Source organism: Neomonachus schauinslandi, chromosome 1 (assembly GCF_002201575.2).
Source record: "Neomonachus schauinslandi chromosome 1, ASM220157v2, whole genome shotgun sequence".
Classification (NCBI taxonomy): domain Eukaryota; kingdom Metazoa; phylum Chordata; class Mammalia; order Carnivora; family Phocidae; genus Neomonachus; species Neomonachus schauinslandi.
Genome location: NC_058403.1, coordinates 55109 through 79901, shown reverse-complemented (window position 1 = coordinate 79901; position 24793 = coordinate 55109). Strand labels below are relative to the sequence as shown.

General features: G+C 45.2%; 1 protein-coding gene across 1 annotated transcript in view; it reads right to left on the bottom strand.

Moving 5' to 3' along the window:
- Positions 1–24793, bottom strand: part of LOC110571031 (aryl hydrocarbon receptor-like) — a 41519-nt gene that overhangs the window by 2921 nt on the left and 13805 nt on the right. The window contains exons 5-11 of the mRNA XM_044918905.1: positions 21240–21361; positions 11266–11355; positions 6460–6608; positions 3170–3281; positions 2349–2551; positions 1188–1297; positions 899–1040 (exon numbers count right to left, since the gene is read on the bottom strand). Of these exons, the coding sequence (XP_044774840.1) occupies positions 899–1040; positions 1188–1297; positions 2349–2551; positions 3170–3281; positions 6460–6608; positions 11266–11355; positions 21240–21361 (928 nt within the window). The remainder of the gene's footprint in view (positions 1–898; positions 1041–1187; positions 1298–2348; positions 2552–3169; positions 3282–6459; positions 6609–11265; positions 11356–21239; positions 21362–24793) is intronic.

Below are 24793 nucleotides of genomic sequence, written 5' to 3'. Positions count from 1 at the left end.
ATATATATATATATATATATATATATATATATATATATATATATATAAAACTATGTATAGGATATAATTTCAAGTATAAAACTTAAATATGAGCCAAAACATACCTGGAGGAAATACATCGAAATATTGACAACAATCTTGACTGATCCGCAATCACATTAGCGTCGGACCCTTCCTTGGGCCCTCCCTTCAGGCCCGCATTTGTGTGGGACCCTCCCTTCGGGCCCACCCTTCCGGCCCTCATTTGCGTGGGACCCTCCCTTCGGGCCCGCATTTGTGTGGGACCCTTCCTTCGGGCCCGCCCTTCCGGCCCTCGTTTGCGTGGGACCCGCCCTTCGGGCCCTCCCTTCAGGCCCTCATTTGCGTGGGACCCTCCCTTCGGGCCCTCATTTGCGTGGGACCCTTCCTTCGGGCCCGCCCTTCCGGCCCTCGTTTGCTTAGGGCCCTCCCTTTGGGCCCTCCCTTCAGGCCCTCGTTTGCGTGGGACCCTCATTTCGGGCCCTCCCTTCAGGTCCTCATTTGCGTGGGACCCGCCCTTCAGGCCCGCATTTGTGTGGGACCCGCCCTTCGGGCTCTCCCTTCAGGCCCTCATTTGCGTGGGACCCTCCCTTCGGGCTCTCCCTTCAGGCCCTCATTTGCGTGGGACCCTCCCTTCAGGCCCTCATTTGCGTGGGACCCGCCCTTCGGGCCCTCCCTTCCGGCCCGCATTTGTGTTGGGGCCTCACTTAGGGGCTTTTATTTCCGTCTTGTTTCAGGATCACACGTACGTCGGGACCTCGCTTTTACGACATAGTCCTCACCGGGGGGAGGGGGCGCAAGAACCTCATTTCTGTCAGTTCGCTCTGCCGTCGGGCCCCGCGGACGTCGGGCCCTCACTTCCCGCCCGGGCCCTACTTACGTCAGGGCCCGCTGTCGGGCGACGATGCAGTCGGGCTGGCCGCCGCGGAACAGCAGGCGGGCGTTGGACTGCACCCACAGCCAGCCAGCCTGCTTGGTGAGCAGCCGGAACACCGTGAGGCCGCTCTCGCCCGTCCTCATCACTGCCGACAGAGAGAGAGAGAGAGAGACTGCGCGCGCGTCGGAGCCTCGGGCCCCCCACCCCCCAGCCCTCTGCGGCGGGCGCTGCGGGAGGAGGCAGGAGGCGGCCGGGGGGCAGGCTGGGCCCCGACAGCGCCTCCCGAACTCACGCCGCACGTGGTTCTCGGCGCAGTGCATCATGTCGGCCGCGTGGATGAACTGGTAGCCGGAGCCCCTCCTGCAGAGTTCGCTGTCGGTGTAGCCCAGGACCAGCTTGCCTCTGCGGACGAGACACGGCACCCCGCGGCTTACAGCCCTGCCGCCCGCCCGTCCCAGCGCCTCACAGGGAGCCTTCGCAGGCCGTTCAGCTTGGCGCCCAGGCGCGGGGAGCGGTCTTCTCTGGGCGGCCCAGGTCCGGAGGGGGCGCCTCTCCAGCCGCGCAGACCTCGAAGAGGCGTCGGCCCTGACCGGAGTGTGGCGCCCTGTCGGACACTTCTGCCGCACACCTGTTCCAAAATCCTGCTTTAAACCTGTGCTGTGGGACGGGGGTCAGTACCCACGTTAACTTTGTGGAGGACAGATTGCACCGCCTTCATCAAAGGGCTCTGTGACTCCCCAGCATCTTTGAGGAAGAAATAGAACTTGTAAGTTCCAGTACTGACAATGCATTGAAGCGCTTGTTCTTCTTCTTCTTTTTTTTTTTTTAAAGATTTTATTTATTTGACAGAGGGATAGAGAGAGAGAACAAGTACGCAGAGAGGCAGGCAGAGGGGGAGGGAGAAGCAGGCTTCCCGCCGAGCAGGGAGCCCGATGCGGGGCTCGATCCCAGGACCCTGGGATCATGACCGGAGCCGAAGGCAGCCGCTTAACCGACTGAGCCACCCAGGCGCCCCGAAGCACTTGTTCTTAAGCCAGTGCTTTCTAGAATGTGTTCTAAGGGGCATTGGCATTGTAGCATTGTTAACTGATTCCCCCAAGAAAGGTTCAACGGTCAAATAAAATTTGGGAGCAATTGGGTCAAACCTAGTTAGTTAGATTTTTCATAGTGGGACTTCTTGGGGCTTCACTATGTTTTGTTACTGGAAGGTTCTGAGAGGGAGACAAGTATTACTTGGGATTTGCTTTCTGCATCATACCCTAAACCCCATACTCCTACATTGCCCTTATAAGCGGCATCTTTTCTACTAACTCTCATTACAGAACCTGTTTGGACAGGATTGGCCAACTGTTCTTGCCTTGCCTTTGGTTCTAGACTCAGGATTTGGGCCATAATTACTCTGGGAGCACCCTTGGTTCCCTCGGAGTCATGATTTCTGGTCAGAGGGATGTACCTGGAATCACAGGCTATGGGTGTGAAATCCAATTTGTGTTTTGTTTGGAAAAGAAATATTTCATCTTGGAGCTCCAGGATGGTGAGTGGCTGGCGAGGTGCTGCAATGGCGAACAGGGTGCGTTGAGGAGACATGAGGATACCATCTTCTGACCTATTGTTCTGTCCAGGGAGGAACTTCAGATGGCCATGGAAATTCAACTCCTAGAAAAAGCAGACCCCAAACATAATGAGAAGAGAAAAGAGAAGAGGATGTTAAGTAGCTAAAATAGTCGATATGACTTTTCTCTTATGGAACTCAGAGGGCCCCATACCCTCCTTGTAGTTGAACAGGTAGGACTCAGTATAGGTGTGTGCAGGTTTGGAGCTTCCTCATTCTGCTCTGCCCATTAGGCCCTGATCATTTTTCATGGCTTCTCAGTCCTCCCTTCGGTCTCTGACCCACACAGCCTTTTTCAAAGAGCTGCGGAGTTAATTGAGCTGTGAGAGGGTATACAATTCCAGGAATTGGTAGGCACTTTTAGCTGATTTGGGGGATGGTGAAGAAGGTGGATGTTAACATCCTGAGTTCACCAGGGATCTCCACTTAGGATGTACTATAGGTAACAGGTGTAACTAAATCCCAAGTAAACAAATCCCATGTCTTAACCAGGCAGAGGAAGGTTCAAAAGACAACTTGGTATTCTGAAGTGGCAGTGAGCTGAAGGCCAGATTCACCATCCTGGGATGGTGAGGAAGCCTGGCTCAACCCTTGGGCAGTGTACCATCTGGGCAGAGCACTGGTATAGGAAGTTCCTGAGCCTATAAGGACAGTGTGATTACCAGAAACCCAGAAGAATTGTCCAGCAGGCAGCGGAAGCGACAAACAAAACTTCTTTCCAGATAGGAGGGGTCATCCAAGGGCTGATGCTGCAGGCTGTCGGTGGAGGAGCCACTAAGTGAGAGAAACTTCTCTCCTGGCAGAGCTGGGAAGACAGACAAATGAGGAAGCTCTACCAGAACATTCATCATCACAGAACTGAAATATCTCTAGTTCCCAAAGAAGCTGGTGGGTGGAGAGAATGTGGGGTCACAAGCCCTGTGGCCCAGTGAACCTTAGCCTTGCCCAGTAGGATGACCTTAATCCACCACTCCAGCCGGCTTTCTCATTCATCAGATGATGCTAGCAGTCCTGCCTGCCTCCATGCCTTAGAGTGTCATGAGAATCAAATTAAAAACGAGATGCTGTACATAGCATATATATCCAGGAACCCTGTTGGTTCTACTGTTGGAGCCAACTACTTCTCATCACTTCACTCTGCTGTGCTGGCCAGTCTCTCATTATCAGCTGGGTGGAACATCTAGTTGAGAAGAGCATGGACCCTGGACAAGTTATGTAACATCTCCATGGGCCCCAGTTATCTGATCTGACTTAATAAGGTTGTTAGGAGAAATATATTTATATATGTAAAGCAGTTAGAATAGTGCCTGGCACATTGTAACTTCTATATAAATTGGCTGTTACTCTCATCATTTTTTCCCCCTTGCTTTAAATTTGCCATAGCCTTCTAACTGGTGTCCCTGCTTCCACCCTTGCTCCTATGGTCTGTCCTCCACTCAGTAGCCAGAGTGACTTTATTTATTTATTAAAGGTTTTATTTTTATTTTATTTGACAGAGAGACACAGTGAGAGAGGGAACACAAGCAGGGGGAGCGGCAGGCAGAGGGAGAAGCAGGCTTCCCGCAGAGCAGGGAGCCCAATGCGGGGCTTGATTCCAGGACCCTGGGATCATGACCTGAACCGAAGGCAGACGCCCAATAACTGAGCCACCTAGGCGCCCCCAGAGTGACTTTAAAATATAGGTCAGATCATGTCCATTTTGTGTTTAGAACTCCTCAGTGACTTCCTCCCTTAAAGACTGATTCCTTCCCGCACCCTTTCCTGCCCAGGCGCTGGCCAGTTTCCCCTTCCCTGTGCCCTTCTCAGTGGCCTCCTGGCCGTTCCTTATCTATGCTAAGTGCACTTCTGCTTCGGGGGCTTTGCATTCATGCTGTTTCTTCCCCCTGCACTCTCCTGCCCCATTTATCCATGAAAAACAATGCTGCTTTCACCTGTTCTGGAGTGCTGGTTCAGTTTGCTCTCTTTCCTGTCCTAGAGGTTTGTAGGGAAGTCTTTGCAAAGGATAATGAGAAAAATCCCAAACTCTTGGGTTAAAAACAGAAGTACCAATGAAGCTTCATTAGAAAGTCAAAGATGCAAAAACCAAATTTGTTCTCTTTTGCTGTAATTTTCAACCTGACAAGTCAGATTATAGTTACACGGATGGTTTTCCCTGTGTCACATGAAAATTGATTGGTCTAGACTTAAGTGCTGCAGAAGAATAAAAAAGCAGGCTAGAGGGAGGAACAAAGGAAGGCTTATGATCTGATAAGTTTTACTACTTTTGTAATCTCATTTAATAAAACCCCTAGCACAGTGCCTGGCACATGATATACCCTCCATAAATGTTAGAACATATACACACATGTATAAAACACATCAACTTGAATTTGGTTTAGTTGGGTGGTCTTCAGACATTTTTCTGGCATTTTTATAGCATGGCATTAAAGTTTTACTTTTATTCTGAAGAACTGTCATGCATATATTTATAAACATGTAGGTACACTGCTGTATGGTTTCTGCTATTGCAGGGGTATAACAGTGTAAAAGGTATTTAAAAGTATGAAATTATATGCAAAATTCCAGAGTATCCATTGTTAAGGACATAATTCAAACTTGGCAGTGTCAGGAGCTGTATGAAAGTCGGAACTTCAGATTTCTTTCTTTTTTTCTTTTTTTTTTTTTTAATTTTATTATGTTATGTTAGTCACTATACAATACCTCAAATTTCTTTTCCTTTCTCTTTTGACCCTAGCTGGTCAACAGGGACAGGGGTGGAGGCACAGAGGTGCAAAGCTCAATGCTGAGAACAGGGTTCCTCCCTTCAGTGAGCTGATAATCTTATGGGAAAGAAAAAAAGTGAAGACCTGTTTTGGGATAAGTAACTACCCTGCTGGACTTACGGCAGGTCAAGACAGAGTCTTAGGCGGAATGTCTGGAGTGGGAGCAGGCTTCAGAAAGAGACGGACTAAAATCACAGCAGCCAAAGCTGAACTGAATAAAGCTGCGTCTTATGAAGTTACACAACCATATCTTATAGTCAGTCTTGTAAGTTTATTCTGCTTAGTATTTTAAGTTATCCATCACAAAAGCATGTCATTATTAGTGTGCAAACATTGGCATATGGATTCATTTTTTTCTAATTGAAGCCTCTGTTTTTTGAGTATTTTATTTTTTTCTAACCATCCTTCACAACAAAACAGGGAAGAGCCTTTCTTTGCAGCCTGTGTGGGTGCATTAAATGTACTGTAAAGACTTGGAAAGGGGTCCTGTCTCTGGACTTACAAAATAGCATTTACTTGTAAATGACAATATTGCCTTTTGCCTATGGTATCCCAGCATTTGGCAGAGTAACACGCTATGGCCATAATGGCCTCATATCTTGTATACTCACCAGATACACAAATATGAGTCCCCTACCAGCTCGATCATCGCTCAGGGGATGCACCTGTCTGCCGTTAGGGGATGCTCTTACCTGGGCAGGCAGGGTATTTCCTCCAGCATGAGTCTTATCACTCACCAGTTGGATCCATCTGGGCAAACATCACTCTCCTCATCTGAACATTTACATGTTTACTTTGTCTCAGGTACTGTTCTAGGCACTGGGAATACAGCAGTGAACAAGATCGGCAAAAATCCCTCCCTGTATCCTACTGGTAGTAAAATCAACAGATGCTCATGCCTTATGTGTATTTTCCAGTTCCTAGGAGGATCACATGAGGTCACAGATATGAGATGGTTCTGAAAGATGCAGAGTCCTGTGCCAACACACACTACCCAATTTCCCGATGCAGCCCTTCCTCTTCTCTTCCCCTCATACACCTGGGACTTAGTGAGTGCTCCATCAGTGCTTAACGAAATATACATTGGAGCTGAGAGAGCCTGGCTTCCTGGTCTGATTTCTTCCTCATGGACTATAAGGGTTGAAACACATGTACAGGGTTGATTCTGCATTTAGCCCTCGCCCCCCCGCCCCACAAGCCTTGGTGACTTACGGTGGATGTCCTGCTCACCCTCTCTGCTGACAGGTGCTGCATCTGCAGGCCAGAGAAACTGGCTCTGGAACATGGCTCTGTCCTCCTTGTGGATCAGCTCGAACACACTCTGATAGATGACATCTGACTGCAAAGACCAAGTGACAACATCACCCTCCTGGGGATGCTTCTTGCTTCTCTGAGGCTACATGTGACCTGTTCACCTCAAATGTCCCTGAGTCATCTCTAGCACCTCTGATCCTTCCAGGCATCCTGGACTCGCCTGTCCTTGTCCCTCCCCATCCTGGAGGCTGGCTGGTGCATACTGTTCCTGTTTCCCTCTTCTGGTTTTACACAGCCAACTTCTCAGGCTGCTGCTGCCCCCAGACCCAGAAAATACCCATGAGATGGGCACTCCCATGGTGTTGGAGGCCATGCCCGTATTGTATCTTGAAAAGGGTGGCAGTTCTTGGGGCCAAGGGAAAAAAAGAGAGACTGCCTAGCAGACAAGTCACAAATCATCATCAGGGAGATGTCCGAGGTGGGGAGACACATAGGAAGCCACTGAAATAGCCCTGGAGAGTTGGCTGAAAGCTTTGTGGAAGGAGAATGTTGAGTTTCCCGGGAAGTCAGTCATCAGCTCTTCTGGATAACACAATTAGACTGAATTAGAGCAAAGATCTCATTTCCAGCGAGATCCAAGTTTGTTCTGTCATTTGTTGAAGGAGATGAGTGAATATAAATGCTAATGTAAACTCAAAAGAAAGGAGTTTGGCAATGTAGTGACTTGAACATGAACAATAATTAAGGTATCCTGTCCTCATACAGATTTTGCAAATATTTTACACATAAAGAGAATGTTAAATAGTTTTCAGATCAGTTTGCCTTGAGAAATCTTAGTGTGTTCCTTGTAAATCACACAGGTTTAATTTAAAAAGTGTAATGAGTCTCTCTACCCTTGCCTGTAGTTAACCATTTATTAAGTTATGTTTTATTTGGGTAAAGTTTGGGATTCTTCTTGATCTTCTGAGAGGAATTAAGTGCAGATGAAAGTTTTCTGTCAGCATTAAAAAGTTCTGATGGCCTAAATTCTACTCCAAATAAGTTATATTCTTCCCCACTCTTCCCCTGCATCCCCCAACCCACACACAACATGATTTTTAGGAACCTCTTGTACATAACCATTTTCTGCACAAAATTCAGGGAAAATGAACTTTTCAGGAGCATCTCCATCTCAGTACATGGCAGGTGCTAAATAAATTATAAGGGTCTGGTCTAATCTATGAAAGGACAAAGATGTTGAGTGGGCCTCCAGGCTGGAAGGAGGGGAAGGGCCAGTGGCATGAAGACCTGAGGAGAAATCACAGGGATGGCAGCATGGGAGCTGAGGCCAAGGGAGGCAGGCTTCCGGGGGACCACCCAGGGCAACACAGAACAGACCCCGTGGAGGAAAGCAACAGGGCTCTAGCGGAGCTCAGCACCCAATATGCCGGTGCTCTCTGCCTCCACCTGGTCGCTCTATAAAAACAGCCGCACGCAGTAGTGGAATGGTAGAGTTGTGCACACAGGCAGAGGCCCCAGGCTGTGACCTTGACCTCTCTCCTGTTCACCCATGTTGCTGTCATTCTGTCTGTAGCTCTGCTCACTGCCCCTGGCGGTTCTGAAGGGGAAAGGCATTGCAGCCGGGCAGCACCTCCTCTTCTAACCACGTCGCACAGAAAAACCCACAGCATTTCTCTGAGATGAAGGGCTTTAGCCAAGTTTATTTTTTCTTTTGGAAGCTCCTCTTTATAGGGGTTCCTGTCTCTGAACCCTCCCCTGCATCACGTTTGTCCTCAGCAACGGCAAGGAAGCAGGTAGCTTGATGCTGACAGTGCGGGTATGACGAGTGCGGAGGCCTCCGGTCTGCCTTTGACAAATAAAACTCCTTCTCAGATTCTCATCTAAAACCCAGATACCGCATAATGGTACTGACTTTTTTTTCCTAAAGGAAAGGTGAAGGGGCGCCTGGGTGGCTCAGTCGGTTGAGTGTCTGCCTTCAGCTCAGGTCATGATCTCGGGGGCCTGGGTTCGAGCCCCGCGTCGGGCTCCCTGCTCAGTGGGAAGTGCTGCTTCCTCCCCTCCCCGCTCGTGCTCTCTCTCGCTATCTCTGTTTCTGTCTCTTTCTCCCAAATAAGTAAATACATAAAATATTTAAACAAAATAAAGGGGAAAAGGCTGTAAAACTCAGCAAGTGTATGCTCATCACAAGTGAGGGATAAAGTCCAGAGCTGGTGTTGGGTATGAGCTGCACTGCCCAGGTGTAGGGTTGGCATGGGAACATGAAAATTGATTGGTCCAGACTTAGGTGCTGCAGAAGAATAAAAGGCAGGCTAGAGGGAGGAACCAAGGAATTTTGAGTCCTCCTATCGCCCCGATTTCAGAAAACCTTCTGTTGCCATGGCTTTGTATGAGCCCCTTCCACTACGTGGTGCGCAATGCACTTGCACAAGCTCTGCTGTTTTCAGTCTGCACAGCAGTTGTGTGGAGCATGGGCTGTCTTCCCTCAGCAGCAGGCCATGAAAATGCCCCTCAGGTCTCCAGCTGCAGGGAGTGTAACTCAGAGGTGTCCCAGCTGCTGCCCACTGAAATCCACTGGGGCAGCAACTCTAAGGCAGGCCTGCTCCTGGGAGACGGGAGTTCTCTGGTGGGCAACTTGGCCTTGAGGGCTCCCCTTTGGCCTTGTCCAATTTCCTCAGAGCCATATGGTGGGGTAATTCTCCTTCCCTAGGGTCAGATCAGAACGTTCAGGACACACAACTTTACACCCTGGCAGGAACCTCAGGAAATGGGACAAACCAACTGCCGGGGTGGCTCTTAGGTTTAGATGCTGGGAGAAGCCAGTGGTCAGTGAGGTGGTAATACCTGAGTTGTTCTGGCAAATGGCAGAAGAAGGAACAAAAAGGCTGAGGGAAATGGGTGTATTGGAACTAATGCAATTCATTAGTCAAGAAGACCCAGCAGAGATTGCATACCATGGGAGGGCCCAGGGACAAACTATACACCAAGGCCATGAGGAGTGCAATATTGGAGGGACATCAACACCACTAAGAAATTTGGTGGTAGGTGACTGTCCTATTGCAGGTCAGGGCTGATGGAAGGAGAGGAAGACACTGGGCTGGGCTCAGAAGAGCTGGGCTCATGAATGTCCATTGGGATGATGGAGCCCTGAGGTAGGAGAGGCCAGATGGCTTCAATTACAGTGATGGCTAGCAAGGCAGAAGAAATAATCAAGGGGGCTTGGACCATAAGGTGTTGTGGAGTTGGTTAATAGAGCATGGCATCTCAAGGGGCAAAAGAGATGGGCAGCCAACAATGATACTGCTTAACATCTACAATTAAAGGCAACAGTGCAAAGTCAGGAGGCTGAGGGCTGTTATCTCGATGAAAAATGACAATCCTTTGCTCAGTTTCTGGACCTGAGATGTAAAATTTCAGATCTGAAATCCACTGACTGAAGAGGTGGCATGGTCCCTAGGTAGAAGGGCCCTACAATACCATGGCAAGGTATTTACTCAAGATACTCAAGATATTGACCATGCCTTCAACCCAACAGCACTACTTTCCACGACCTCCCTGGGATATGATATTGCCTGTGATTTACTATCTTGACTGGTGTTGGAGGGGGTGGTTTCAAGGGTTTCCTCTTGGACTTTTCTACTGTGATATCTCTCACTTTATGGGCCAAGAACCTAGTCTGGGGGTTACTCCAGTTGTCAACTAGATTGATTCCAATTACATGCTCAGGAAATGGACAAATGACCACTGGGTGGGTCCTGGACTTGGTAAGTTTGCTGTGAACCAGACTAGAGCTGGCACTTCATGTATTATCTGGCCCCAATGGGCCTTCATCCTGACGTGAGGACCATGATGGTGCTGGGTCCCTGGACTCAGAGATGTGCTGGGGTGATGACTGAGGGTGAGCAGAATTCAGAATGGAGAGCAGAGGAGGGCCAGGTGCTACCCTGAGACCAGCTGCAGTTTGTCCCACTCACCTCTCTCTTTTGAGGTCCCCCCAGGGAGAGAGGCTCATGGGAATTCCTCCTGTGGAGGAGTAGATTGGTGCAGCACAAGAAGTCAGTATGTGCCTCTCAGGTTTCTGACTGAGGTGCATGTGAGGTTGCCCCTCTTGGATGCACACTTGTTTGTGCTGGGGCCACTCTTCCTACAGATTGCTCCCAGCCAGTGACTGAGCATGGCAGGGACACCAAGGCAGGCCTGTTCCTGGGAGCAGAGGGGCTTTTCTGCCAGGTGACTTTGGATTGAGGGTGCCCCATTCTGCCAGGTGACTTTGAATTGAGGATGCCCCATTTTGCTGGGTGACTTTGGATTGAGGATGCCCCATTCTGCTGGGTGACTTTGGATTGAAGATGCCCCATTGACCCTGTACTGCAGTTGAAGACACTTCCACCCACCCCCATTCTTTCTGTCTCCTGCCCAAGGGTCAGACCTGCTGCCCCCAACCCCTGTTCCCTCCCAGGTCCTCCCAGGATTTTCTCCTGAGGAATCTCTTGCTCATCTCATCCTGCCTTGGCATCTGCTCCTCAGAGGATCTAGGCTACCATGCCCTCCACCAGATGAGGAAGTCAGTACTCTGGGAAGGCTCAGTTGAAGACTTAGGATGTGCATGTGGGAGACTGAGATGGAGACCCAGGTCTTTGAAATTCCATTATAGTCCCATGGAGACAAGCGTCACATGGCCCTGTCTCCCTCCTCTCCCAACTAGATTCACCCAAACTCTTCAAATGAAAAGTAAAACCACTCACTTGATGAAATCCTAGGTAGTCCTGGACTGTGGGAGAGACGTAGAAAACATAGCCATCCTCTGTAACAGCCATGAGGAAGCCGTTGAGAGCCTGGGGAGAGGCAGAGAAGAGTTAGTTTTGGGTTTATTCCTTATTCCTCAGTCTTGTGGAGCTCCTAAGGGCCAGAATCCAGGTCTGTGAGGGGTTTCTGTGAGTTTCCTTTTGGTGAGCAGTGCCACTCATATCCTGAATTGTCTCTTCTAAAGCAGGGCCTGGGATATCCTGTTACAAATATCTCTCACTCATACCAGCTCCTGGAGAGAAGACAAGTGTGTGTGTATATGTGTGTCTGAGGCGGCAAAGTAGAGCCAATTCCAGCTTCAATCTATTGAGAACACTGCAAACTGAATAATTAAACAAATACACATGCACATATTCTGTTTTTCCCTCTGCATCTCTGTTGTGGGTCTCACCCTTTGGTTAAAAAAAATCCATTCAAGGCTTCTCATCTGTAGGAGATGAAAAAGCAGCTCCATGTTCTCCATTGGCTGAGGCTGCATGTTGGTCTCACCTGGGCAGGTGGCTAAAAAAAAGTGCTCATTTATCCTCCTACCCTTCTGGGATCCACCCTATTAGTAACTCTGAGTATAAATTTTTAACCATTTCCCCTGGGGATCCTGAGGAGGCATCCAATCTAAGGACATGGTTTTGGTCATGATTGAGATGCATTTTAATTTTAAGCTTTCAGGGGAACCACGTGGTTATTGTTTGCTTGTAAGTAAATAATAGTTAATCTACTCTGCTCCAGAAAACTCATGCTTGCGTTCAGGATTGTGGAAATAAATGAACACCAAACAAATGAGAAAAGCAGAGGCTATGTATTCAAAGCTTGCTAGAGCAAGGGAGTCAGCCGTGGTCACTTGAGTTTTAGCAGAGACTCAAAGGCAGACAGAGGAGGAGGGAACGCTTCATAGTGGAGAAGAGGGATGGCTTCGGGTGTGACCTGCCTGGAAGCTGTTGGCATGGTGAGCCTGGAGGTGGCTAACTAGAGGCAGGGTCTCCTACATGACTGGTTAAGGGAGCGTATCTGGCTTTCTCTCTTTGGTTATAAGTTGGAAGCAGGGAGAAAAATTAGGGAAGCTGTCAGTTATTCATCACATCCTGGCCATTCTGGGTAGATTGTTACAGAAGTCATTGTCCTGATTCCTAAATGTTACTAGAGATAGTAGTCTGATTTTCTATATCTCTGACTTAAAACAGGCTGACTTTTGGGATAAATGTTTATTGTAAACAAGGGTTTGGATTCCTGGAAAGGCTGCTGAGGCTATGAGTCAGAGTCCTATTTTTATATATGGTCTGGCCGTTGTCTCCTTGTATATTCAGTCTCCTAGGATAAGTGTAATAGAGAAAACGAAAGATGTGGTTCATATATACAATGGAATATTACTCAGCCATCAGAAAGGATGAATACCCACCATTTGCATCGATATGGATGGAACTGAAGGGGATTATGCTAAGTGAAATAAGTTAAGCAGAGAAAGACAATTATCATATGATTTCACTCATATGTGGAATATAAGGAATAGCACAGAGGACCACAGGGGAAGGGAGGGAAAACTGAATGGGAAGAAATCAGAGAGGGAGACAAACCATGAGAGACTTTGGACTCTGGGAACCAAACTGAGGGTTACAGATGGGAGGTGGGTGGGCAGATGGGGTAGCCGGGTGATGGGCATTAAGGAGGACACATGTGGTGATGAGCACTGGGTGTTATATGCAACTAATGAATCATTGAACACCACATCGAAAACTAATGATGTACTATATGTTGGCTAATTGAACATAAGAAAAAAAATAAAAATGGAGGGAAAAAAGCCCCAAAACAAAAAAACCCCAAAATAAGTAAAATCTTTTAAAAAAGACCCAAATAAACTCAGAAATGAAAGACATTAAAATTGATAACAAATAAATATGTAGTATCATAAGAGACTACTGCAAACATCTGTGTTCCAAAAAACTGAAAAACCTAGAAGAAATGACCTATATTTGGAATCTGAAAAAGCTGAATTCAGAGAAACAAAGTTTAATGATGGAGCTAGAAGGTGGTGGAATTGGTAAGATGTTAAAGGGTACAAATTTGCATCTAGAAGATGAAAAAGTTCTGGGGATTATGCACTGCATTGTGATTATAGTTAATATTGTGTTATATACTTCAAAGTTGCTAAGACACTAGACCTTAAATGTTAGTGCAGAAAAGAAATAGTAATTATGGGACATGGAGCTGTTACGCTAATGCTATAGTGGTGTCATGTTGCAATATATAAATGTATCAAACAACATATTTTACACCTTATATATACCTTTGCACAATGTTATATGTCAATTATATCTTTAGGAAATGTTATAACAAATATGATCGAAGAGATTAAGGTTACTGAGAGTACAAATGAGACTTCAGGAGTGACATCAGCAAACTGGCAGAAGGTCTCATAAACCCTCCTGTGGTGGAAAATGAGAGCTAAGTGAAATAAGCCAGATGCAGAAAAAGACAAATGCTATATGATCTCATTTATATGTAAATTCTAAAATAGTCAAACTCATAGAAGCAGAGAGCAGAATGGTGGTTGCCAAGGCATGGGGAAATGTTGATCAAGGGGTACAAAGTTTCATTTATATAAAAGGAGTAATTTCTGGGGATCTCATGTATAAAACTGTGACTGTAGTTAAAGTGCTATATTGTATACTTGAAATTTGCTAAGAGGGTTATCTTAAATGTTCTCATTACTAAAAAGAAGATAACTATTTTAAGTGATAAATATGTTAATTAGCTTGTTTTATATTATTTAACAATATATACATATAAAACAAGATGAAATCAGAGAGGGAGACAAACCGTAAGAGACTTTTAATCATAAGAAACAAACAAGGTTGCTGGAAGGGCAACCTTGGGGAGTAACTGAGTGATGGGCATTAAAGAGAGCACGGGATGTAATGAGCACTGGGTGTTACATAAGACAGATGAATCACTGAACTCTACCTTTGAAACTAATAATACACTATATGTTAATTAATAAATTTAAATAAATAAATGGAAAAAATTTAAAAAAGAAACATCAAGTTGTATGCCTTAAATATATGCAATTGCAATTGTCAATTAATCTTAATAAAACTGGAGAAAACACAGGCAAAAAAAAAGGGATAATGAAAGATTTTCAGTCTCTCTTCCTGGGTAAAATCTAAGAAGTGATTATTCTGAAGCGATTACTAAGAAGTGGTGAGTCGAGCCAGAGGAAGCCTGTGACTCGTCATAGCTCCCCAGCCCAGAGGGGGTAGGAGAGCCCCTCTGACTGACTTATTTCACTTAGCATAATACTCTCTAGCTCTACCCATGTCATTGCAAATAGCAAGATTTCATTCTTTTTTATGGCTGAGTAATATTCCATTGTGTATATACCACATCTTCTCTGTCCATCCATCAGATGGACATTTGGGCTGTCTCCATAGTTTGGCTATTGTAAATAATGCTGCTATAAACATCAGGGTGCATGTATCCCTTTGAATTAGTATTTTTGTATTCTTTAGGTAAATACCTAGTAGTGCAGTTGCTGGGCCATAGGGTAGCTCTATTTTTAACTTTTTGAGGAACCTCCATATTGATATCCACAGTGGCTGCACCAGTTTGCATTCCCACCAACAGGTCATGAGGTCTTCCCTTTCTCTGAATCCTTGCCAACACCTGTTATTTTTTGTGTTGTTGATTTTAGCCATTCTGACAGGTGTGAGGTGGTATCTCATTGTGGTTTTGATTTGCATTTCCCTGATGATGAGTGATATTGAGCATCTTTTCATGTGTCTGTTAGCCATCTGTATATCTTCTTATAGATAAAATGTCTACTCTTATCTTCTGCCCATTTTTTAACTGGATTATTTATCTTTTGGGTGTTGAGTTTGATAAGTTCTTTATGGATTTTGTATACTAACCCTTCATCAGATATGTCATTTGGAAATATCTTCTCCCATTCTGAAGGTTGCCTTTTAGTTTTGTTGATTGTTTCCTTTGCTGTGCAGAAGCTTTTTATTTTGATGAAGTCCCAATAGTTTATTTTTGCTTTTGTTTCCCTTGCCTCAGGAGACATATCTAGTAAGAAGTTGGTTGATGTCCAAGAGGTTGCTGCCTGTTTTCTCCTCTAGGATTTTGATGGTTTCCTGTCTCACATTTAGGTCTTTCATCCATTTTGAATTTATTTTTGTGTATGGTGTTAGAAAGTGGTCTAGTTTCATTCTTCTGCATGTGGCTGTCCAGTTTTTCCAACACCATTTGTTGAAGAGACTACCTTTTTCCTGTTGGATATTCTTTCCTGCTTTGTTGAAGATTAGTTGACCATACAGTTGTGGGTCCATTTCTGAGTTCTCTATTCTGTTCCATTGATCTACGTGTCTGTTTTTGTGCCAGCACCATACTGTCTTGATGATTACAGCTTTGTAATATGGCTGTAAATCTGGAATTGTGATGCTCCCCGCTTTGTTTTTCTTTTTCAACATTACTTTGGCTATTTGGGGTCTTTTCTGGTTCCATACAAATTTTAGAATTGTTTGTTCTAGCTCTGTGAAAAATGCAGGAATTCAGCAAAGTCACAGCATATAAAATCAACACACAGAAGTCTGTTGCATTTCTATACACTAATAATGAAGCAGCAGAAAGAGAAATCAAGGAATTGATCCCATTTACAATTGCACCAAAACCCATAAGATACCTAGGAATAAACCTAACTGAAGAGATAAAAGAGCTGTACTCTGAGAACTATAGAACACTTATGAATGAAGTTGAAGAGGACACAAAAAAAAGGAAAAACATTCCATGCTCATTGACTGGAAGAACAAATATTGTTAAAATGTCTATACTACCCCAAACGATCTACATATTCAGTGCAATCCCTATCAAAATAACTCCTCTTGTATTTCTAATTTCAGTAGTTTTCTCCTTCCCCCCCCAATCTAACTAAAGATTTGTTAATTTTGTTGATCTTTTCAAATAACTGTTCCTTAGCTTTTCTGTATTGTTTTTCTATTCTCTATTTAATTCATTTTCATTCTAGTCTTTATTACTTCCTTCCTCTATGTGCTTTGGGTTTAGTTTGCTCTTCTTTTTACAATTTCTGAAGATGAGGTTATTGATTTGAGATCTTTATTTTTTTTAAATATAGGCATTTATAGCTGTAAGTGTTCCTCAAAGCAATGCTTTAATGGCATTTGATAAGTTTTGGTATGTTGGTTTTGTTTTCATTCATCTGAAAGTATTTTCTAACTTTTCTTGTGATTTCTTCTTTGACCCATTGGTTATTTAGGAAAGTGTTCCCTACTTCCTAAATATTTTAGATATTCCAGTTTTCCTTCTGTTAGGATTTCTTTTTTTTTTTTTTTAATATTTCTAGTATTTTATTTGTCTTATTGTTTTATTTGTTTCCTATGGTTAAAAGTCTCTTATGGTTTGTCTCCCTCTCTGGTTTCATTTTGTTTTATTTTTTCCTCTCTTCCCCTATGATCCTCTGTTTTGTTTCTTAAATTCCACATATCAGTGAGATCGTATGATAATTGTCTTTTACAATAGCACCAAAAACCATAAGATACCTCGGAATAAACCTAACCAAAGAGGTAAAGGATCTATACTCTAGGAACTACAAAACACTCATGAAAGAAATTGAAGAAGACACAAAAAGGTGGAAAAATATTCCATGCTCATGGATTGGAAGAATAAACATTGTTAAAATGCCTATGCTACCCAGAGCAATCTATACCTTCAGTGCTATCCTGATCAAAATTCCAATGACATTTTTCAAAGTGCTGGGACAAACAATCCTAAAATTTGTATGGAATCAGAAAAGACCCCGAATCCCCAAGGTAATGTTGAAAAAGAAAAACAAAGCTGGGGGCATCACGTTGCCCGATCTCAAGCTATATTACAAAGCTGTGATCACCAAGACAGCATGGTACTGGCACAAAAACAGACATATACACCAATGGAACAGAATAGAGAACCCAGATATGGACCCTCAACTCTATGGTCAAATAATCTTTGACAAAGCAGGAAAAAACATGCAATGGAAAAAAGACAGTCTCTTCAATAAATGGTGCTGGGCAAATTGGACAGCCACATGCAGAAGAATGACACTCGACCATTCTCTAACACCATTCACAAAGATAAAGTGGATGAAAGACCTCAATGTGAGATAGGAATCCATCAAAATCCTAGAAGAGAACATAGGCAGTAACCTCTTTGACATCAGCCACAGCAACTTCTTTCAAGATACATCTCCAAAAGCTAGTGAAACAAAAACAAAAATGAACTTCTGGGACTTCATCAAGATAAAAAGCTTCTGCACAGCAAACGAAACAGTCAACAAAACAAAGAGGTAACCCACAGAATGGGAGAAGATATTTGCAAATGACACTACAGATAAAGGGCTGGTATCCAAGATCTATAAAGAACTTCTCAAACTCAACAGCCAAAAAACAAATAATCAAGTCAGAAAATGGGCAGAAGACATGAAAAGACACTTCTCTGAAGAAGACATACAAATGGCTAACAGACACATGAAAAAATATTCAACATCATTAGCCATCAGAGAAATTCAAATCAAAACCACATTGAGATACCACTTTACACCAGTTAGAATGGCAAAAATCGACAGGGAAAGAAACAACAAATGTTGGAGAGGTTGTGGAGAAAGGGGAACCCTCTTACACTGTTGGTGGGAATGCAAGTTGGTACAGCCACTTGGGAAAACAGTGTGGAGGTTCCTCAAAAAATTAAAAATAGAGCTACCCTATGACCCAGCAATTGCACTCCTGGGTATTTACCCCAAAGACACAGATGTAGTGAAAAGAAGGGCCATATGCACCCCAGGGTTCAGAGCAGCAATGTCCACAATAGCCAAACTGTGAAAAGAGCCAAGATGCCCTTCAACAGATGAATGGATAAAGAAGATGTGGTCCATATATACAATGGAATATTACTCAGCCATCAGAAAGGATGAATACCCAACTTTTGCATCAACGTGGATGGGACTGGAGGACATTACGCTAAGTGAAAGAAGTCAAGCAGAGAAAGTCAATTATCATATGGTTTCACTTATTTGTAGAACATAAGGAATAGAATGGAGGACATTAGGAGAAAGAAGGGAAAAATGAAGAGGGGGACATCGGAGGGAGAGATGAACCATGAGAGACTCTGGACTCTGAGAAACAAACAGGGTTTTAGAGGGGAGAGGGGATGGGGGATGGGTTAGCCCAGTGATGGGTATTAAGGAGGGCACGTACTGCATGGAGCACTGGATGTTATACGAAAACAATGGATCGTGGATCACCACATCAAAAACTAATGATGTATGGTGAATAACATAACATAATAAAATTTAAAAAATAAAAAATAAAGTAATTAGTATACCCTTTAAAAAAAAATAAAATGGAATGGGGGGGCCAGAGGTCGGAACTCTCACACCCTGCTACTCATCATCAACTGCAGACCCCAACAGGAAGAGACAAGTCTATACCACTTTAGCTACTTTACTATTCCCCAGGAAAAAGAATGGTTCTTCTCATCCCCCTAGCAATAGCCCAGCCAATGAGAGGCTGTCACAGCCCAGCCAATGAGAGGTTGTCACAGCCCAGCCAATGAGACAGTCACAGCTCAACCAATGAGAAGCCATTACACTGCCAGCTCCCAATTTACTCCGGTGGACTTTTTGTTGATAAGAGCCCTTCCAACTCCCCCTTTCCTCTATAAGAGAGCATTCTTATTGTTTGTTCTCTGGACTGGCCTATGGTTTTGCCCTAGCGTGCTTGTCTCAAATTATAATTCTCTGCTATTCCCAAATAGACTTACTTTTGTTGGTAAAATAACTGACAGCTTTATTTTTAAGGTTAACAGTTCTTTATCAATTGAAAGAAGTTTATTTTTTTCCTTAGCAACTAAAATTAATTTTTACAGATAGCCATTTAAAATGCAACTAAACATAAAGTTGTGACAGTTAGCTTTATGTGTCAATTTGGCTAGGCTGTGGTGCCCAGAGATTGGTTCAAATACTAGTCTAAATGTTTCTCTGAAGGCATTTATTTTTAAATATTTTTTAAAAACAATTTTTTAAAATTTATTTTAGAGAGAGAGCACGAGCGAGCAGGGGGAGGAGCAGAGGGGGAGAGAGAGGGAGAGAGAATCTGAAGCAGACTCTACACTCAGCATGGAGCTTGAAGTGGGGTTTGATCTCATGACCACGAGATCATAATGAGCTGAAGCCGAGTTGGAGGCTTCATCAACTGAGCCACCCAGGCACCCCAAAGCCATTTATTTTTAAATGTGAATAACATCTAAATCAGTGGACTTTGAGTAAAGCAGATTACTTTCCATAACATGGGTGGGTTATATCCAATCAGTTGAAGGACTTAAGAGAAAAAAAACGCTGAGGTTCCCCCAGGGAGAAATAATTTTGTGTTCAGTCTTTGGACTCAAGACTGCAACATCAATTCTTTCCTGAGTATACAGGCTTCCAGCCTGCCCTACAGGTTTCATATTTGTCACGGCCCACAATCACATGAGCTAATTTCTTAAAATCTCTCTCTCTTTCTCTCTCTCTCTACACACACACACACACACACACACACACACAACCTATTGGGTCTATTTCTCTGGAGAACCCTGAATAATTCAGAATTTTGATCATTTTTAGCTAAACAAACATTTGAAATTATTCTTTTTTTTTTTTTAAGATTTTATTTATTTATTTGACAGAGAGATACACAGCGAGAGAGGGAACACAAGCAGGGGGAGTGGGAGAGGGAGAAGCAGGCTTCCCGCGGAGCAGGGAGCCCGATGTGGGGCTCGATCCCAGGACCCTGGGATCATGACCTGAGCCGAAGGCAGACGCTTAACGACTGAGCCACCCAGGCGCCCCTTGAAATTATTCTTTAGAAATTTCATTATAAGAGATGCTTTGTGTTAAAATTTCTATCTTAAGGATAAAATTACAAAACAGTTCAAACTCACTAAAAAGTAAAGAGATCAAACTAACTAACAGTCATGTATCCAGATTTAACATATACTAATATTTGTAGCGGGTCTCTTTTGAAGTTTAAAAAAAAGATCTGAAGCATTAAAAATGTAGTTCTTTCAGCTTGAGGGTGGGGGGAGGAGACAACAGACCACCTTTAAGTTACTCTGAGAAAAGTCTAATGATTTATCTCAACAGGTAAATGAACCCTTACTATAAAAATAAAAGATGCAGCCATCTTTCATGCCATCCCCTCTTTCCTGAAGAAGAGATCCACCTGCTTCTATGGCCAATCACCCAGTGGTTATGCATGTTCTTCCTGGACTGTCTGTGGAAGTTTTGTACTTCTGGTTTGTGAGAGGAAGATCTGCCATAGTTGTGTCACCCAGAACCTGGATTCCTTGCTAAGGTACCAGCAATATATGATATTTAAATAGAAAATTCCAGAGAAAGAAAGTTTTTAAATGTTCAAAAGTAGTAACAATGAAATATGGTATGCTAATATTGCTAATATTTCCATATACACAAAATATATTTTTCCTTTGTACATTTGTTTCATTTCTTGGGTTTGATGGCTTATAGTATGATTTGCATATACATCCCTCTCCTTGAGTCTCACAACCCTGAGGCAGCTAGGGGAAATCAACATCACCCTTGTGGGGAGAGGTGGCTGCTACTTGACTAGCAGGTGGCCATCAGGGACTGACATTCAAGGTTTCTGACTCTTCCCATGTGTGACTCTCACCCACATGGCTGTATGGTTACAGAATTGTCCAAAACAATGGGGAAAATAGATATAGAATACTCTACTCAACCAGAAACTTGACATGATAATTAAAGATAAATTCAACAAGAGTTGAAACAAAATGTTTTCTGGAAAACTCTGAGGTCTGATTCTGTTATACTCATAACTACTGACAGGGAATAGAGATGGAAAATATCATACAGTACCTGAAGAAGCAAGTCCCCTTCAGGAAACAGTTGTAGATTGACCTGTGGAGAGGTATGCTCACTTCCTCCTGGATTCATGGGTGGGTCGGCTGGGCAGTCTTCAATGCTGTCCCTTAGGGTGGCTGAGGAGGAGAAAGCATTATTGAAAACAAATGTTTACCGATCCTCTTTGGCATAGCTCTTGTTTAAGGAAACCGTTTTACAGCCACAAAATTTCCCATTAAGTGATCTGGTCCCAATTCCTGGAAAGAAACCCAGGGGCTACTGGAGCTGCTCATGCTTGTTCAAGCTAACATCAATGACAGAGTAGCTGTGAGAAGCCAAGTCTGCTTGAAATCAGAGGAGAATCATTTGTACATAGAGGTCTGGGAGTCATTTTACTTCTTAGTAAGCCCAAAACAAACACCCTTTTCTGTTATTGCAGAGCCCTGTGGAAACCAGGGCAATCCTACCTCTGTGCTCTGGCCCAGGACCACCACAATGGCCCTGGGTCAGATGGTTCTGGAGATGTGGCTGGTTGTCTGTGGAGGATAAAGGTATGGGAAGGGGGCTGGTGTGAGGAAGGAATTCAACCCAAGAGCAGCCCCACAGAGTTATCCTGGAAACAAGACATTCTTCTCTGCAGAGCAAGGCATTTGGGCCAGGCCCAGGCTAGCAGGGATCCAGAATGCCCACACACCTCTAGTTCTGCACCACCCACAGAGATGCTCCACATCTTCTCAGGTCTGCACCTCCCTGCATGTTGAGGGCTAACGTGCTTGTCCACCAGGTAGAGCAGCCCCAGCCAGGACATCCCCCAAGTTCCCAGAGGATTGTGAGCAGTGGGTTCTCATTCAGCCAGTGGTCTCTTTGGGACATGTGGCAATGTGCTTTTCCCCCATGTCTCCAGCAGAATCTCTCATCTGCTTACTCTGCAGTGGGCCCCATCCTGTCTAAGACCCAAGTGATGGGCCACCCAGTCTCCTCTAGCTCAAGTTTGTGGCTTCAAACTACCTCATTTCACATGGCAAAAGAGGCTCTGCCCAGTGCCGTGGGAGCAGGCTCATCCCTGTCTCTCTCTCACTGCCATGCCACCTTTGGAACCCTTCACTTCTCTGAGCCTCACTTTGCTATCTGCATGGGGGGATAAATGACAATGCCTCACAGACTCAGATGAGATACCTGGGCAAAAAGCCTAGCTCACGGCGGATGCTCAATAGACAGCAGTTCTTTCTTTTTGAGAATAAATTACATAATATGAAAATTATATGACGTTGAGTCACAGAGAAAGAAAGAAAAGAAAGGGAAACAGGGTAGCCAGATTTGAGGAGCATACAGTGGATGAATATGGGCTAACAGTTTAGTTATGAAACTTTTGAAACATGGCACCTGTCCTGTTGACTGTGGAAGTGGGCGGGGGCAGAGAAATGCTCCCCAGAAGCAGTTGGACATATCTACCCCGTTTACCAACCTTCCAGTGGATGCATAGGGAAATGGCATGAAGGTAGCCAAGAAGGGTTGGGATTGATATAACATAGTCAGAAGAAACAAAATCAGAATGTGCTGGAGAATATGCCCAGAGTTAAACATACTGATTCAAAGCCCATTTGGGCCAACTTTAGACTTTTAGGTCAACTACACCTCTTTTGGTTCAGTGATTTCATAACAGTAGCTCAGATAAGGCAAAGGTCCAGGTGGTGGAGCTCCCCTTGCGCTGGGAAGGGGGTGCAACAGGAACATGCAGGAGGCTTTGTTCACACACACCCTTCTCCCAGGAGCCTCTGTCCACATGTCCAGCTCCCAGATACTTTGGGGAAGGTGTTGGTAGGAGGAGTGACAATGGGCAGTGTAATGGGGGTGTGTGGTTAGTGGGTGGAGGAAAACCTCACCCCCACCCCATCAGAGCAGATGGCTCCTCTGCAGCCCCCTGGTCTCTATAGAGCCTCTTTTGGCATCACTGCAGCTCCCTGGTGAGACTAGTGCCTTTCTAACTGCAGAACACTAAGGTCCAGGCCTTGGTGACCACCTGGCCTCCTGACTGGTGAACATTCCCTGGAAGAGCAAGCGCCCTCAGTGTTGGGGCAGGTGAACTCTATGGGACATGTCCCTACTGGGTTTGGATAGGCGGTCACTCCATGAAAGGGCTGCAGACTTGTCCCTGACTAAGACATGTGGTAAGAGTTACAGGGACAGACTGGACAGGTTCATCTCATTGCCTTGAGCTTAAAAAAACCATTATGGGTCTTGTTGGCTCTTAACCTCTAGCTGAGGTTAAGAAGCATTTTCCAAAGAAAAGTGTGGATTTCTACTTAAATCTTTAATTTTAACTTTAGCCAGTCATTTAAAAAAATATGTCCTTGTTCAGAACATGGAGATTTCTAGAGAAAGGGTGGAAGCTGGTCTTCAGCTGCCCTCTCCCCTGGGGATGGCCTGCCTGGCTCTGTGTGCAGGCAACTCTCTCCCCCTCAGTCCACTTGGGGTGGGTGCTGTGGGCTCCTAGGAGTACAGGCAGCTGCCTGACTGTGTCTCACCACACTGGGTGCCTGCCACCCAATGTGCCTGCATGGAGCCCACCTGACCCCTGACCAATACAGAGGACAGAACGTAACCCAGGGTGGCCATCAGCTGCTGGCCTTGGGGCAAGGGGTTGTGCCCACCCATGCAGCCCTTTGCCTTGTTGTCTGACTGCTGGACTCCCTGCCTTGCCTGGTGCAGCCCCTGAAAGGCAGATGGGAGTTAAATAGGTGCCAAGCCCTCAGGGTTTGGTCTCTCTCCTCCATTTACTGGACACTAAATGATAAAGACAAACTGGCACCTGCTCTTTCAGGCACCTTGGAAGGAAAATAAAGAGGGTCACAGAGTCACACACTTCGGAGCTAGATGGCCAGAGCTGCAGAGGGTGTCATGAGGGGGCCAAGGGTTAGCTCAGAGGGGGAGGAGAGCAGGGCAGGGGACATGAGGAGTGGTGGAGATCAGGCAGAGGACAAAAATGGGAGGGCAGGGCCATGAGAGCTCCAGAGTTGGGGGCAGGGGAGGAAGACCCAACCGAGCCTCAAAAAGCAGGCTTTAAAGTCCATCCACAGTGGGGAAGGAAGGCCCTAGCCCCAGTCTCAGGCCATGTCAGGAGGAAGCTGGGCCCTTGGGGTAGCAACCCAGTGGATTCTGTGGTTTGGGGAGGCTAGGATCCTATGGACAGCAGCGTGTCTTGAACAAAGCCTTCGGTGTGGATGCTGTGGCCCAGCCTTCTGCCTTCTTGAGGGTCCAGCAGGAGTGGGGACCGTTTTCCCCAGGCTGGCTCTTGAGGTGGCTGTGCCTGTCACCCAGACTCTCCCTACTCCTGTCTATACCAGAAACAGCGTTGGAAGTCATCTATCCGTTCAGAGGAGAGACCCAGAGGAGGAGTGTACAGAAATAATGGGAGAGACAGGACTCAGATCCACAGCTCTGAACAAACCAGGGCTTGGACCAGCTGAGGATCGAGGTGTTTCCATGTGAAAGCAGTTCACAACACACAAAGGCACACGTGTGCCTCTTTCCTTTGGGCCACCCTGGGGAGATATCAGACCTAGGGCAGA